The following is a 16,808-nucleotide window of genomic DNA, read 5'->3' on the forward strand; positions in this document are numbered from 1 at the left end:
ATATGAGTCAAAATGCCAAATACACATGCCTAAACACAATAATTTTTTTTTAGAGGTACTGAATCATTGATGCTAACAAGTTCTAATCACCTGTGAAAGTCACACAGAAGCACGTACATAGCACATAGATGAATTCACCTTTATGCTCCTTCTTTAAAAATAATACTACAGTACTTTAAAACTTACTATGTCATTTTAATATTTTAAAAGATAGATATTCAATTTTTATTACCTCTATCACTGAGATTTTCAGTTGACTTCTCCCAGTTAGGGAAGGACTGCAATGAAGAAGGAATAACTGTGACCATGTGAGAAACAGACCTCACAACAGCAGCATCCTGTTCAAAGGATTTCCATCCTAAACAAGTGTTATCTTGCTACCTGAGAATGTGACTACAAGAATGAAGGTATTTCAGTGTGTTAGAAAACATGAGCTGGGAAAAAAGGAAATGAAGTACAATTTCCCTGGTCTAAACAGGTATTTGTTTCCTTCTTGATGACCTACTTCACAGATGGCTTTGTATTTTATATGGTTGCTGCTTATTAAATCAACTAAGCCAATTCATAATCAAACTCAAATCCTTCTGCAAAGGATTTGAACCAGATCTAAAACTCATGGTCACAACGAGAAGTCAAATGGGAAATGTGTTCAGGAATTTGTAGGCTTCCTTACTGAGGAGCTCTCTTGTGGTTGGTTTACAGTAAAGTGTTTGAGGGGTAAGAGACTCTAAACTAAGCTGTTTCCTGTATTCTCATGCTGTCCTGGAAGCTGTTAACTGGAAGCCAGAGTTCCTGTGACCAGGCAGTCTAGGTTGTAACAGAGCTAGGGAACACTGGAGACTTGGGAGGAGCGTGACACCGATTCCTGGGTCACAGCAGGTTCACAGTGAGACTCTACTGCTCAGAAAAGAGCTGTCCAATGTGAAATCTGTACCTGGAAATGTGCTCATGGTAGCCAGGACAATCAACAATAATTAGTCACTAGTCAAGCTCATTGGAACCGAGCAGCATGTGAGATTCAGCACCCGGATCTCATCAAAGCAAATAAAAGTCTGCCTAGAGGACAGAGGCAGATGGAGTTACTGATAGATCACTTCTCTATGTTCCTCCTTCCAGAAAAGTTGTGAGCTCCTTCCTGTTTTTTTGCTAGATACTTCTTTACTCTCTTTTTAAGACTTGTATGTCACTTGAAAGTACTGAGCAAAAAATATATACGAAAGCTTGTAATATCAAAAAGTAGGCTTTAGTTTCAGCAAATGAAAATGCTAACTTGGCTAAAAAGTTCAGAGGCAAATTCTAGAATTACATGTGGTTTTTTTTAAGCTTGTATGGAAAAAAAAATAGGAAAGTTATAGATCTATCCAGAAAGCTAGGAAAAGGAAATTAACAGCATTTAAAACTGGAAAGATCTCATTCCTAATGTTTTTGCATGTTGAGACAAGGTTTAAAAGGTAGACTCTAAGGCCAAGATGATGTTTGTTTGCTAGAATACGCTCACTTTTGAAAGGTCAATAGATCATCTGGAGGTGAATATTTGAACTAACATGGCCAGATCTTATTTTTCAAATGCCAGATTTTTTAATTCAGTATGTTTGAATTCACTATATGCGTGTTACTTGATTAAGTGGAAATAAAGGTATTTCCTAAATGAGACTCAAAAAGAAAAGTGTTTAATAACTACTAAAAATCTAGCGTGTGAATTCACATCATGCAAGGTACCAAATCTAAAGGAAGCTGTAGGAAACAAATTATTTAAAGAACTGAAATAGAGCAAACTGATCACTCTTTACATAAGATGTAAGAAGTGTTTCTCTCATTCATCCTAATTCATTCCACCCACTTCTGCTGCTCGAAGTTTTCTGCTGCTTGAACTTTTCTAATTTTTTTTTTTACCACTCATCTCCCACTAACCTCACTGTTTCCTGACTGCTACCCCAAGTCCCTCTTCCTCTATTTACCCACCTTTCCCATTATCTATTCCCCTCCCTTTTCTTTTCATGCTCTAATTATCTGTGCAAATTAGCAGAGTACATTTTTCAATAAATATAAATGCTGCTCAGCAGTAGTAACAATATTCCTCCAGATTGTTTTTGGATTATCCCAAAAGCAGGGTTTAAACTCTCACTATGGAGGTGGCTGTGGTTGAAATACAAGTCTCCCAGCCGCAATGAAAACAGACTGGAAACATTTTCATCCTAATGTTGGGGGATGTACACATTTCAGTAATTTTGGCCTGTGTGTTTGGGATTGTATCATTCCATAGAGCCAAACTCTTGAACTGTTTTGAGCATTGCTTCCCCAAAATGGCAGTAGTGCCATTCAGTAGCCTAGCTGAATGCCGAGTGTGGCTCTGCTTTACCATTAAACTACAGCAGAGCTGGCACTGTGCTATCCTAACATCTGCTATTTTATTAACGGATAATGATGTGTTTTAAGGCTGACACTTCCAATGCAATACAATGGTTTTGTTGGAAAAAGTAGTTAAAAATTGTATTTTTCTCACTGTAACCAGTTCAAGGAGAGTTGCAGCATTCTCCTTTTCCTCTTCTGTTCTTGGTTCTTTTACATTCATGTCTTCCAGCTCATTTTCCTGCTTTAAAATGTTGTCTATATATTCCTGGTGGAACAATAAAAAGAACAAGAAAGATGCAGATGTTTTCTTTGCAGAGGTAGACTTAAGGGGCACATATATAGAGAAAATAGTTTGTAGAAGTGATGGATGTATATGCTTCTTCTCAATGTCATAAAGGCCCCTTCTGTGAATTTGTGTGAATGGGTTATATAGATATCTAAAGGTTTGCATGGAGAGATAGTTTTTAAAAAACCCAACAGGTCAAAGAGAGGAGTACATGCTGAGAAGGTAGCAGGTGAAAGCTTACCAAGGACTCTGAAGACTAGCAAGACTATTGAATCTGCAAGAAGTAATATACTAAGGACACCAAGAGTCTGCTGAAGCTCTACCAGGCCACTAGCACACATTAGCATCCACAATGAACTGTGTCACTCAGACCACATCCAACAGCTGTCTAGATGCCCCTGGTGTGTCGCTGTGACCCCCTGCTTCTGAGTAGGCAGGTAGGTTTGGCCTCCCAACTGTTGCACCAGCTAGGCAAGTACAAGTGAGCGTGCAAGTGTTTGAGTAAACTATGTGAGTGAATAAAGGAATGTGTTGAGTAAATAGCTGCTATTAATAATAATCAATTATATTACTAAGATCAGCTTAATGAATAAAAGGTGTTCTAACAAACATTGTTTGTGATCTGAATCTCCCTCCTGTTTGATGTCCTATTAGGGAAAAGGAAATTTACAACATCATAATTGAAAAATTAGGTTCAGAAAAAAATCTGAAGCTCTGTTTTTAGACAGATCTTTACTTTGCCAGAATCACACTAAGTGCTACAAAAAAGAACACTTTTCTTTTCCCACACTTTATTCTTTAGAAGATCAGCTGGATGGAAAAAAAGGGTCCTTACAGAAGGTTGTCCTAACACACCACTCTGCCAGAAAGTTACATGCAGTACCGAGCTTTATGAATAAACAAGGTTTGCAAAAGCAATCTGTTTCCAGTTCCAGTTTTTTTTCATTCCTTTATACCTCTTTTATCTTAAAGGAGATGGAGAAAGAATACCTTTTTCTTTAGATCTTGATTTAGTTCTGACAAAGTGAATATTTGGCTCAAGATTTAAGATACCTCCTTCTGGAAAAATCCATTAATTAAATATTGATATATAAGCAATGAGGATATTTCCATTGCACATTAGCGCAATTATTACAAATGTTTTCTCGGTGCCAATAATTGCAATTCCTCCTTCCCAATATAACAGACAGCGTTGTTCTTTCTCTAAAAGCCAACAACAGATCTGGTCAATGGAGAGACTTACCTTGGGACTTTGGTGTGGAACTTTTTTTATAGCGTTGCCTTTGAAAGATCAGTATGCAAATTAAAGAATCATTTTTATATATTTATAGACTGTAAAAGGGTAAAATTTAATTCTGGTAGACTAGCATGTCCCAAACTTGCCAAGGCTGAACAGCTGTCAATGTTTTTCTATTGCAAGCATGTCGTCTTTGAAATGTAATGGGGGGGCGGAATCTAACTGGCTACAACATGCTACTACCTTCACAAATTTCACATGCTGTCGATTTTCAAATTCAGTCTGCAATGCCATCATCAAAATATGTTAAATAAATAAATTATAGAACACATGTATTTTGTTATTCTCTAATTGGTAAGTAATAATGAGTTTTTAACTCTAAAATCTCTTCTAAGAGCATCTTCACAATGTGAATTAAATAAATCAATGTTTTATACCAAAACTGAGAACTACAAAGCTGCTGACAAGGATCAACTGCACAACTTTCAGATTCCATCTCAGAACACTTGCACATGAAGTGTAGCTTGCACCTTGTTATGAACCAGTCAATCATGAGGGATGGACATACACGTTGTCAGAAGGCTACATAGCTATTTGCTAGACACAGATAGAGTGACAGAACTCAGACTTGAACCTGGAAATATTCTGTACTGATTTATGAAAACAAACACATAACCAAAACTAGAGTGTGTCTCAGTGACCCGGTCACCAAGTTAACTGTAGAATTATGGTGGGTTAGAAATTCTTGTACAACTTTGTAGATTTAAGTTTTTAAGGCTTTGTGAAGGAAAACAAACCCTAAGCAAAGTAAAAGCAAAGTATAGATATCAATATTGACAGAAAGGAAACTATCTGTTAGTGTACTATCTGTGATGTGTACTGGACTGGATCCCACGTATTTGCACAGAAAAGTAGGTTCCACAAGAGATGAGTGAAAACAGTTGAGCTGCTTCAGAAATACACTTTTCTTAGAGCATCCGTCTACATATGAAATGCTGATTGTTCTTCAAAAGTAGCAAAATTTTTGTCTCAGGCATATACTGCCAATTCATGTCACCCAATTTGTCTGTTCTCTATTGCTCACTGGAAGAATCAATAAATGTGATTGTAGTACCTTAAGGGAAAGCTGCAGCTTTTCTCTTAGTTCATCACTGAGTGGCTCATACTGGAATAGCTGACGGATTTGCAGTTTATTAGGACATTTTCGCACAGGTACTGGCAAGCATGTCTGCTCTTTGGATCCAATGCAGAGACCTCTCCAAATACGTGTTCTGACTGAGGGACTTGTGGTCTTCCTCTGAACATAGACAAGAACAAGCAAAAAGAGCAAGAGGCTACTTATATTACTGACTAAATGCAGATATCGGCAACGTGTGTCTCAGCTGAAAAGCACATGCTCTCCAGCATCATAGATCTAGACAATAAAGTCAGTAGAGTCTTGGGCACAATTTATCTATTCTAATACTTCTTCATCTGACAAGATGAGCTCCCCTTAAAATTGCTGTATCACCTTACTGAGAGTAGAAGCAGCCCAAGGTGACTACGTTTTTCCTGACACAGCCTGCCCCTTGCTTTGCCTGCTTAATAAACTGGACTTAACAACGTCACATTGTTTAGAGCTCCGTTTCCCCCGTGACAAACATCTATTGCTTAAGCAGCAAAAGACAGTTTTGAAACAATTATACCTCAAGAGGAGAAAACGTGTCCCAGGTCCTTGACTGAAGATTTGGAGGAACAATACTCTCTGGTTCTTTCTTGATTACCCAGGGGGACGCTTCAGCCAAAGGGCGGAGGACAGTAATACTTAAAACACCTGGTTCAAAGACACAGTTTGCTAAGAATCAGTTCAAACCCAAAAATGATGGACAAGTGCCTCAAACCTCCAGAAAAATATACTTACCTAAGTATAAAAACCCTCATTATCAAGTGGTAAAACTCCATGTGAAAACGCGATACTCGTGGCTACAGATAACATCAGATCACTAAGGTGATTATAGAATAGTTGGACAAGTTCAGATTACTCAGACCATGTTTAACAACAGACTGCCTGTGCTACTTGCTTTGAGTCTTTGGTAACAGCTCAGTTGTATAGTGTGTGGAGTATCCCAAACAAGGAAGAGCAGACCATTGACCCATGTTTACTGAATACTAATCTCAGAAGTACATCATATTCGGAACATGCGTAATTCTTCACTGTATTTTATACTTCACAATCTGATCACTGGATGGATTCCATTAGAGATGATTTATTATCTCTTTTTATTGTTCTGATTAATTTTGATGTTCTTCAAAATATTTTTTCCAACCCAACCCAAAAATCTACTTAATCTACTATCATCTACCCCATAGGTGGCCTTCAAAATGGATATGACCACTGAGGTACTTGTCACAATGATACGAAATTGTAGAGCCTTGGTGTCAAGGCAAATAGAGCCAGTATTGAGAAAGGTAGAGTATGAAGTCGGGAAAAGCAGATGTGCTACTATTACAAATGACTGCTGGTTGTGAGCAGGTTTTCTTGACTGGGATTTTCACTGGGTATGTATTTTCTCCATTTTCCTGATCTTTCCACCTTCCCTATCTTTCTGTCTCCCTCAGTGCCCTTTCTCTTTGCCTTTTCCCATGGCAAAATTATTTCACTCAGTTTATGCAATGGGGAACTGGTCATTATTGTGAATAGAAGCAGCATTTAAAAATGTGCAAAACCTGATAATAGTAGGTAGGAAAGCTGTTCCCCATGCTTATGATATAAATCTTTGAGAAGAATGTCTTAGTACTTTATGTCTTGAAGCAAACTATGCTTATCATCCCCCCATATACAGGGGAACTATACGTTCCTGTCTTTTTAAAGATATATTTATTTTCTTAGGATCTACCTGTTACACCACAGTGTATTTTATAGAAACACAGTATCTCCAACTAACTTTACAATGATAACCAATCATTTCAGAATGTAACTTCTTGTATTGCTGCTACGAGGTGGTTGGTGCCATGTACTATTGGCATCCCCTATTTCAGTCATATCTTTCCAGCTTCTTAATAACATATATTTATCCTTTCCAACAGCAAGACTAAGGGTCACCATCAGAGTATCATTGTCTTCATTGATAAATAGAGCTATATGATTAATGAAGACTGTGATACATTCAATGTTTTTTGATGGTAAATACACAGACGATCTATGCATTTGATAATCACTTTTGTTTGCGTGTCTGAGAGCGGATAAAGATATGCCAGTTGTTTGTTCACTTATCCCTTCACAGTGTCATTCAGTTAATTCTCTGCTTCCTAGAGTTTTCCACAAGCTCCTTCTTCCCCATGCTTCACTGCCAGAAGTGTGGGTGCCTCTCTACATGGGGAAAAAAATTTTCAAATTTCCTGTCCAAATAAGAGTTTTGAAACTTCTGACTCCACCTTTGTAATTATTTCTGTTATTAGTTCATCGGAAAAGAAATAAAATTTTCCTACCTGGATGTTCTTGTACAGGATCCTGCAAAACAGCAGCAGCGGGATCACTACAGGCTTCAGCAAGATATTTGTGTACGTCCCTGCTCCGCAGGAGCTCGGTTCCAGAACCATCCGCGTAGACGATGAAGAACCTACACAGCCAGCCACACACATCGATTGTATCAGGCATAGGAGGCAAGGTGTTGGCAGCGGGGATCTGCAGGGTGGCCTCTGTGAGGAAAGGCCAGGGGCTGTCCTACGCTGGACACAGACGGTCCCAGCCGGCTCCAACAGACCCCCTGCAGGACACAGCTGAGCCCCTCAGCCAACATGGTGGCGCCTCAGGGAAAGTGTGTGTAAGAAAGGGCAAAATGCCACACAGGCAGTGACGAGTGAGGGAAAAAGTACGAGAAACAGCCCTGCAGACACTGAGGTCAGAGAAGGAGGAGGGAGAGGAGGTGCTCCTGGTGCCAGCACAGAGATTCCCCTGCAGCCTGTGGGGAGGACCATGGTGGAGCACGTATTCCACTGCAGCCTGTGGACAGGACCACACCAGTGCAGGCAGATACTTCCTGAAGGAACTACAGCCCGTGGAGAGCCCATGCTGGAGCAGATTTAACCAAAAGGACTGTAGCCTATGGGAAGGACCCACAATAGAGCAGGGGAAAAATGTGAGGAGGAAGGAGCAGCAGAGAAGAGCTGATGGACTGATTGCAACCTCCCGTCCCCTGCGCTGCTGGGGTGGGGAGGAGGTAGAGGAGTCAGGAATGAGGCAGTGATGTTGAGCCTGAGAAAAAGAGGGGATGGGGGAAGGTGTTTTAGTTTTCGTCTTTGTTTCTCACCATCTAACTCTATTTTAATCGGCAATAAATTATATTAATTTTCCACAAGTTGAGTCTGTTTTGCCAGTGACGGTAATTGGAAAGTGATCTCCCTGTCTTTATCTTGACCCATGACCTTTTGCATCTTATTTTGCCCCCTTGTCCTGTTGAGGAGGGGGAATGAGAGCGTGGCTGGGTGGGCGTTTGGCAGCTGGCCGAGGTCAACCCACCACACTGATCAAATCCAATGGCTTTCAAATTGCATTCTTTTCTAGATGACAAAAGTGAAAAAGTACTGAGATGACACAAGAAAATGGAACTCCAAGATGACAACATCAAATGTGCAAATACAGAGTACTGAACAAAGGAAGTGCAAATCTACAAACCCTGTACAAATAGTGTAGTGAAGAAAGAAAGTGTAAACCTGTGAATCCAGTGCAGTTTACCTGGGGACATGCTCATCATAAGTGATAGGTTTGTTAACTTCTGGGAGTGCTGATGCTGAACTTCTGTCTTCCTTGTCATCAGAGCCAATGCTAGGAACACACACAGATGTGCTGCCATCAGCCATGACCTATAATAGAAATTATACAAAATGACTTGAGTTACATGATACATTTAAAACAGTAACTTGCTGCTGAACTGTAATATGACCTAGCCCAGTGAAAGAGACAGAAAAAAGATATTTCAGGTTGAGCAGCCTGGAATTTACAGGAAAAAGAAATGAAGAAGAAAACTGAAAAGAGTGAAAAAAGCAAAACAAACATTTCTAGAAAGAAATGCCGTATCATAAATGCTAGTATCACATCCTGATATTTAATAGATCCTCAAGGATTCTTAGTTGTCAAATGGGGCCATCCATGCTTACATTCCATCTTCAACATATATATCTGCAGGCATCAATAGGCAACTTCACACAAAAATACTCACTTGCTGGTCAAGCCAGGTAACTGTATACTCAGACAGGTACTGATGTACCTCTGTGAGGTATATATGTCTCTGTGTATATACACCTATACACACAGATACACACAAATACATACATAGTTATATATATGTCTATATGCTAATACATTAGTTAATAATTACATAGTACATACATATATATTCATATATAGATGTATATATAAATATAAATGTGTATATATATATAAATGTGTATATACATACAGGTGTGTGTATATATTCACCTATATATAGATATATAGGTGAATGTATGTATAAATATATACCCTTATATATACACACATTTATACACATGTTGACATATGAAGAGATATAAATGATATACATATGCATTATATATATCTATCTATCTACCTATATATATTTGGTGTATATATGTATGTATAAATATATACACATCTATATACATGTTGATATATGAAGAGATATAGATAGATATAGATACAGATTATATATTTATATTTCTCTACCTATATATACCTGTAGATATATATAGGTATATATGTACAGAGAGGTCCCTTTTTAGGCATTTATTCACTTTGAAAATATGGTCTCAGATAATCTTATGATAATACTGAGTGAATTTCTACAGTATTTCCTTCTTGCGATTATTAAACTCACGTGCCACTAACACACGCACCCAAGGTATAATAATGCCTCTAATTCTTAGTATAGTCAGTTGAAGGACAGTTGCCTTTGGAAGATACAGTTTAAACCAGAGTGATTCAAAAGGGCAGTCCATGAACTGAATCTGACACACCCAGTCCACACCCATTTTGCCATAGTCTCAGGCATGACTAGGACAGAGGAAGAACCAACCCTACTACACCTATACCTGGTTGCCATCCCTACCAACCATTAATCTCACCTGTCTTACTACACTCCCCCATATCCCCTGTGATCACTTGCTCCCACAATACCTTCAACTGCCTCACAGCCTCCTCAACCTCCTTCCTTTGTTCCCTAAGCATCAGCTGAGAAAAAGCAGGATGTGCTGATGCCGATTCCAAGCAACTTCTGTGCTGCTTTGAATTGCATTGATTTTGTAGGAACTTGATATCTTTGAAATTTCTACCTTTCTGTTGATCAGTTCAAAATTTGTTAGGGAGAGATTGACAGATAGCATAGATTTATATAAGCACTGTTTCTTCAGCCTAGGAAACCAGGTTAAAAACCGTATTATAATGCATATGTCCAGCGGAACCTCAGTGCTGTTTCACAGGAATCTGGGGAAATGGTAATGATTACAATTGCAACAATAGAAAGTATACTCTAAGGATGTCACATTTTGAATCTTTGATTAGAACCTTTAATTAGAAAACAGTATGTAGGTCACAGACACTTAGATGATGTTTCCTGAACTCAAAACTAAGTACTAACCTAGCTCTAAAACATCTCTTAGGTGTGAAAGGATCACAGCACAATCAGTAAGACTTTAAAGACTGAGTCATTCCTTTTACAACAATATTTGCCTTACCAGGCAGATCAGAGTGTTTCTATGGACCTTCTGAAAAGCCAATATCCTCTCTCATTTTTAATCCTCATTTGCAGAGATGATTTTTTGCTAATAAGACAAGTCACGCTAATTAAGGTAACTTTACAGGTGATGTAAACTGTAGACCATGTGTTTTATTTCAATCTCTCTAAAAAGGGGGAAATACCAAAAAAGGGAAACCAATCACATCCTCAAGAACATTTCAGAGACCTGATTCAGGAGCTGTTCCTTCTGGCTAGCTAGGATACTTTAAGAATAAGTACTACAAGGCTACAAGATGACTTTGAGAGATGTTTATAAGATAAAATTACTTAAAATGCAGAAACTTGTTTCCTTCCATGTATTTTACCTTAAAAAGATTTCCTTCAGGATCCATCATCTCACAAATAGTGCTGGAATTGTGTTTCATAATGTATCTCCCTGCTTGTTTCTCTTCTTTCTTGCTGATGAAATTGTAAACTTCATGGGTATAAACTGCTGAGCAATCTTCATCAATGAAAAGAGAGCCTGTCTTGATGGGTAAAACCTAACACAGTAAGAAGGGAAGAGGTTCAGTCCTGAAAGATGAAATCTTCAGTTTAGAGGTACCATGAAAATGAAGAACAGATGCAAATCGAGAGGAGAGCTCTCAGACCTTTACTACTGAATCATCCAGTTTTGAGGGACTAGAGGGAGAGAAAGAAGGAAGATAAGGTCCTGGAGTTAGGCTGATATTAGTCTGTGTAATATTTTCTTTAACTTCAGGAAATTTACGCTTGTGATTTAAATATACTACACAGTTGTGAGGAAATATCATAGAATACCTCAGGTTGGAAGGGATCCATACAGATCATTGAGTCTAACTCCCTGATCCTCGCAGGACTACCTAAAACTAGACCATATGACTAAGAGCATCGTCCAGATGCTCCTTGAACTCTGACAGGCTTGATGCTGTGACCACTTCCCTGGGGACCCTGTTCTAGTGACTGACCACCCTCTCAGTGAAGAACCTGTTCCTAATGTCCAGTCTGAACCTCCCCTGACACAGCTTCATTCCATTTCCTCATGTCCTATTGCTGGTCACCAGAGGGAGGAGGTCAGCACATCCCCCTCCGCTGCCCCCTTGAGGAAGCTGTAGACTGCGATGAGGTCACTCCTCAGCCTTCTGTTCTCCAAGCTGAACAAAGTCACCTCAGCCGCTCCTCATAAGTCTTGCCCTCGACACCTTTCACCACCTTGGTCACCCTCCTCTGGATACACTCTAATAGTTTGATGTCCTCCTTATATTGAGGTGCCCAAAACTGCACACAGTGCTTGAGGTGGGGCTGCACCAGTGCAGTGTGGAGTGGGACAATCACCTCCCTTGACCAGCTAGCTATGCTGTGCTTGATGCACCCCAGGACACAGTTGGCCCTTTTTGCCGCCGGGGCACACTGTTGATTCATATTCAACTTGCCATTCACCCAAACCCCTACATCTCTTTCCGTGGGGCTGCTCTCCAGCCTCTTGTCCCCCAATTTGTATGTATAACCAGGACTACCCCATCTCAGGTGGAGAATCCAGCACTTGCTCATGTTAAATTTCATACAGTTGGTGATTGCCCAGCTCTGCAGTCTATCCAGATCGCTCTGTAAGGCCTCTCTACCCTTGAGGGAGTCCACAGCTCCTCCTAGCTTAGTATCATCATCAAACTTACTTAATGTACATTCGACTCCTACGTCCAGATCATTTATAAAACCATTAAAGAGCACTGGCCCTAAAATTGAGCCTTGGGCAGCCCCACTGGTGACTGGTCACCAGCCTGATGTAACCCCATTTACTATAACTCTTTGAGCCCGACCCATCAGCCAATTGCTCACTCAACATACGGACTTGTCTAGCTGTGTGCTGGACATTTTGTCCAGAAGGATACTGTGAGAGACAGTATCAAAAGCTTTGCTAAAATAAAAAACTACATCTACTGGTTTCCTTTGGTCAACTAGATGGGTGACATTGCCATAAAAGAAAATTAAGTTAGTTAAGCAGGGCTTTCCCCTCATGAACCTGTGCTGGCTATGACCAATGACTGTATTGTCTCTCAAGCGTTTTTCAATAACTCCCAGAATAACCTTCTCCATAATTTTAGCAGGCACTGAAGTGAGAGACAGGCCTGTAATTACCAGGGTCTTCCTTCTTACCCTTCTTGAAAATTGGGACAACATTTGCCAGCTTCCATTCGACTGGGACCTCTAATATCTAAATACTGGCAGAGTATAAAAGAGATGGAATCATAGGATTTGTGAAGGCCATAGAGAAGGAAGTTAAAATAGTCAAGGTGAGAGACACTGATGGCAGGGAACTTGGAACACAAAGATACACTTCACTGTCACAAACTAAAAATAATTCCCACCTGATATGTTCCCTGTGGCTTTGCTATAATAGAGGTCCCATCTCCAAAGACGGTAGTACAGGTACCGTCCTCACAATTTGTTATAACAGTAGCAAACTCAGGATTCTCTACTTGCATACATTTCACCTTCCTTGTGACGGCTTCTGAGGGTTCATCTAAGAATTAATACAGAACAACTAGACAGGAGCACATGAACCATGGAAAAGTCTTAGGATTCAATTTGCTTTTTCTTTCATAAGGCTGGACCTTTATCTTCTCAGTAAAAGACCCTCAGACTTCATAACATCCTTTATCACATAATTTTATGTTAGGTAAACAATATGCAACCTTCAAATTTTTGGACTGTGCACTGAATATAGGAAAATCCAACAGCAAAAAATGTCTGTAACCATCTGTGGCTGGTGTGGTCAGGAGAGCACTCTCTAATTTATCAAGTACATTACTAACCATAATGATCTGGATATTTGTAACATACAAGTTGGACCACTGAAATTTTTCATGCCTGTGATACAAGCTCTAAGATGTGAAGAAATTCCTTTTCAGCAGGAGAAGTCACAGAAAACAAATCAAACTGGTATGTTAATCTGGCCATTGCCTTCCCATTGAATAGACAGACCAGTTCAAGGTCATTGTTTTGATTTTTAAAATCCCACAGGGAGGTGTTCCACAACCAGAACTTTCTACTGTGTTTGAACACAACAGTCCTGACACCCGCACAGTAAATGTACACTTCATGTTAACTACAGAATTTATCCAGCAACTGAACCAAGCATACAGAATATACTGCCAGCCAGAAGAAACACAGGTGACGATTAGCCCCACTCATTTCAGGTGAATGTAGTTTCACTTCTGCTAGGTGTGGCATTTTCCACGGCCATATTCAATCAAATTTTGAATACCTCCAAGGTTGGTGAGTCCATGGCCTCTCTGGGGAACATGAGTATGACCTGGTCCTTATACACCTATTCAGTTAAGACTCAAATCAACTTGCTTGTTTTATCAGGGTAGGTGGAGAGCAGCCAATGAACATATCAGAACTCAGGCACTGTGGTCTCATGGTGAAGGTGGGTCATATAAGTGTACACATGGAAAGAAGGGAATTTGCTTGTTTGCTACAATGTAATTTTTGCACTGAATACTGATGAAAAAAAGACCAAGCAGACAAACTAAGCCTAGACTGCAGTAGTGGATTTGTTATCTAGGCTACTGGTATGAGCCTTCTTTAGTATATTTTGACAATTATCTGCTTCACAAGATATAGCAGAGATAAGTGGTCCCCTTTTGATTTTACCTGTTTCCTCACTATCCTCTGGTACTAAAATTTCTTCACAGTTTTGATAAAAAGTCTTGATCCTAGTACCATCAGCATGATCTACTATTCTGCTGCCATCCAGCTTCTCAACAATTATCACTTCATCATCTCGTACAGTCATAACCTGAAAGAATGAAGGAATACTCTTCTATATTAGCTCTTGTAACACTTGTAACAGCAACAACTGTAAGACAAGGCATTATGTACTGAAACTCTGATGAAGCTAGACTACTGCAACTTTATCTACTTCAGAGACCGAGGACTTGCATCTTCTTCAAAATCTAAAGCTTTTGTATTAATAACAGTGTAATAACACAACCTGTAGGATATATGTTCAAAGAACAAATCCTACAACTTATATGAAGGCAGCCCTGTCTCTTAGCTTAGTAGACAGTGCTATAATAACACAAAAACAGTAATACCGTTCCATCAGCTGGGTCAGTTGCCTGATACATTAAGAGTGGCTTCAGATCCATTCTCTTTGCTCCCTCAGTGCCCACTCGAATGCCTGATGGAGTTGTTGTTATCCAGGTTCCTGCCTTGTTCTCCTTAGGTTGCTCAGAATTAACCAGACTCTGCACAGTATTTTCAAACAACTCGTCCTTGTTTGGGTGCGATATACTGTTTCTGTCACTGCCTTTTGCTGCACAAACAAAAGTTTCTGTATCAGACTTGGTATTCTCTAAGGCAAAAGACAAAATCAATAAAGTGAAGAGTTTCTGTGAGTATTGGTTTTGACAGAATTGAAAGAAGAACTATTTATCAGGCTGGAGGAAAATTACAAGTGCTGTTACTCAAAGGTGTGCCCTTGAACTAATCTTATTTAATGTGTTCACTAATGATATAGAAAAAGTAAACAGCATGATAATGACACCTGATTATGACATGACTGTGGAAGAGACTATCAATGCAGAAGAAAATCTGAATGGACTACAGAAAAAAAAGCATCCAAAACTGTCCCATGAGCTTGAAGATTAAAGTAATAGGAATTTGATACAGCCTATTAGAATGAAATTTAATGCAAAAAGGAATAAAAATAATTTACACTTCAGACAAGTTTGCAACAGCAGAAGAAAAGAAAGATCTGGAGGTATCATCCATACAGAACGAGTACAAGTTATCAGTGTGAAAATACCGTGACAAAAAAAGCAAACACAATCTTATGGTGCATCAGAAGAAAAGGGATGGAGATTCCACTGTGAAAGCTAATGGAGGGACCTTATTAAGAATGTGACAGAGAACTCTGGTCTCCTATATTCAAGAAAAGGAACTTAGACTAGGTGTATGCAAAAGACAACAGCATAGTCCAGAGAGGCGTCTAAAAGGCTTACAGTACATCCTAGCAAAAAAAAAAAAAAAAAAAAAAAAAAAGGGGGGGGGGGCAAAAAGAGATGAAACTTTTCACTATAAATTTGTGAAGACTAAGCAGTGGAGAGGAAGGGTGGGGGAAAAAAGTGGTCATAAATAAAGGATAAGGAATAAAGGATATACACTGGCCACAGATACTGAGACTGAAAATTAGAAGATGGTTTGTCAGGGAAGTTCTCAAACCATCCTTCCAGTTATCCTAAGGAATATCCTAAGAACAAGGACTGGACTTGATGACTTGAAAGTCTTTTTTTGAGAGACTTTTCTCTTTGGCAGCAACTTCTATTTGCATACTTCCAATAAATTATACGTTAATACTATGACAGGTCATAGTTATTCTTTGCACTAAGGAGCACTGACAGTGATCTCGGACTACACTCTGAGGTATGAAGTAAACTTTTATTTGGTTCTTTCTCAGCCAAACAAAATGTATGAATGGTTATATTGGGACAGACCACAAGTCCATACAACCAATTAATAATGACCAATGGTAGGTGCATTGGAATACATACAATGAGAAAGAAAAATATAGTAAGTCCTCTGCGAGAGAAGCATTTCTCAACACCAAGACTAAAATCTGTATAACACTAAGTAAGGATTTGACACTACTGTAGTTACAAGGATTTATTTTAAAATACTTTGTGTTGAATCACTCTGCTACCGATGTAGTCCTTAAATATCCTTTTACTTATGAGAGTCCTAGGATGCTAGAAGAAAAAGAAATCTGGAGCAGGAGAGAAATTATTTGATATGAAGGTAACAAATTAGCAATGTGCAGCAGCTGAGTACAGACAAAATTGCATTTTCACACTGGCAGAATTCTCAGACTAAAGAAATATGCCCTTTATTAAGTATCATCAGCCCTACTAACTTCAAATCTGTCCAAAACACTGGAAATGTTACCTTTCTTAGTGCTGGTCTCAGGTGAAGGCTCTGATTCTGGTAATGGTTGCATGTTATCTGGAATTGTAGGTGGTGGTAGGACAGGGCCAGAATCAGGACTCCTACTCACTGTGCCATCAGCAAACAGAATCTACAGCAATCAAGGACATACTAGAGGTTAAAATCACTTCAAACACCTATAGAAAGTCTCAAAAGAATGTGTCCTAAATGCAAGAGTCACTAGAATATTGTGAGTGATGGAGGGCAAAAAAAG

General features: G+C 39.2%; 1 protein-coding gene across 1 annotated transcript in view; it reads right to left on the reverse strand.

The window, feature by feature from the left end:
- The window catches only part of SPAG17 (sperm associated antigen 17), a 117,279-nt gene that overhangs the window by 19,567 nt on the left and 80,904 nt on the right, over positions 1 to 16,808 (reverse strand). Inside the window, exons 27-37 of the mRNA XM_050894300.1 lie at positions 16,556 to 16,685; positions 14,707 to 14,927; positions 14,264 to 14,408; positions 12,973 to 13,127; positions 10,954 to 11,130; positions 8,590 to 8,717; positions 7,344 to 7,474; positions 5,561 to 5,688; positions 4,990 to 5,172; positions 2,504 to 2,617; positions 233 to 278 (exon numbers count right to left, since the gene is read on the reverse strand). Coding sequence (XP_050750257.1) covers positions 233 to 278; positions 2,504 to 2,617; positions 4,990 to 5,172; positions 5,561 to 5,688; positions 7,344 to 7,474; positions 8,590 to 8,717; positions 10,954 to 11,130; positions 12,973 to 13,127; positions 14,264 to 14,408; positions 14,707 to 14,927; positions 16,556 to 16,685 — 1,558 coding nt within the window. The remainder of the gene's footprint in view (positions 1 to 232; positions 279 to 2,503; positions 2,618 to 4,989; positions 5,173 to 5,560; positions 5,689 to 7,343; positions 7,475 to 8,589; positions 8,718 to 10,953; positions 11,131 to 12,972; positions 13,128 to 14,263; positions 14,409 to 14,706; positions 14,928 to 16,555; positions 16,686 to 16,808) is intronic.

This window comes from Gymnogyps californianus, chromosome 1 (genome assembly GCF_018139145.2).
Source record: "Gymnogyps californianus isolate 813 chromosome 1, ASM1813914v2, whole genome shotgun sequence".
Taxonomy (NCBI): domain Eukaryota; kingdom Metazoa; phylum Chordata; class Aves; order Accipitriformes; family Cathartidae; genus Gymnogyps; species Gymnogyps californianus.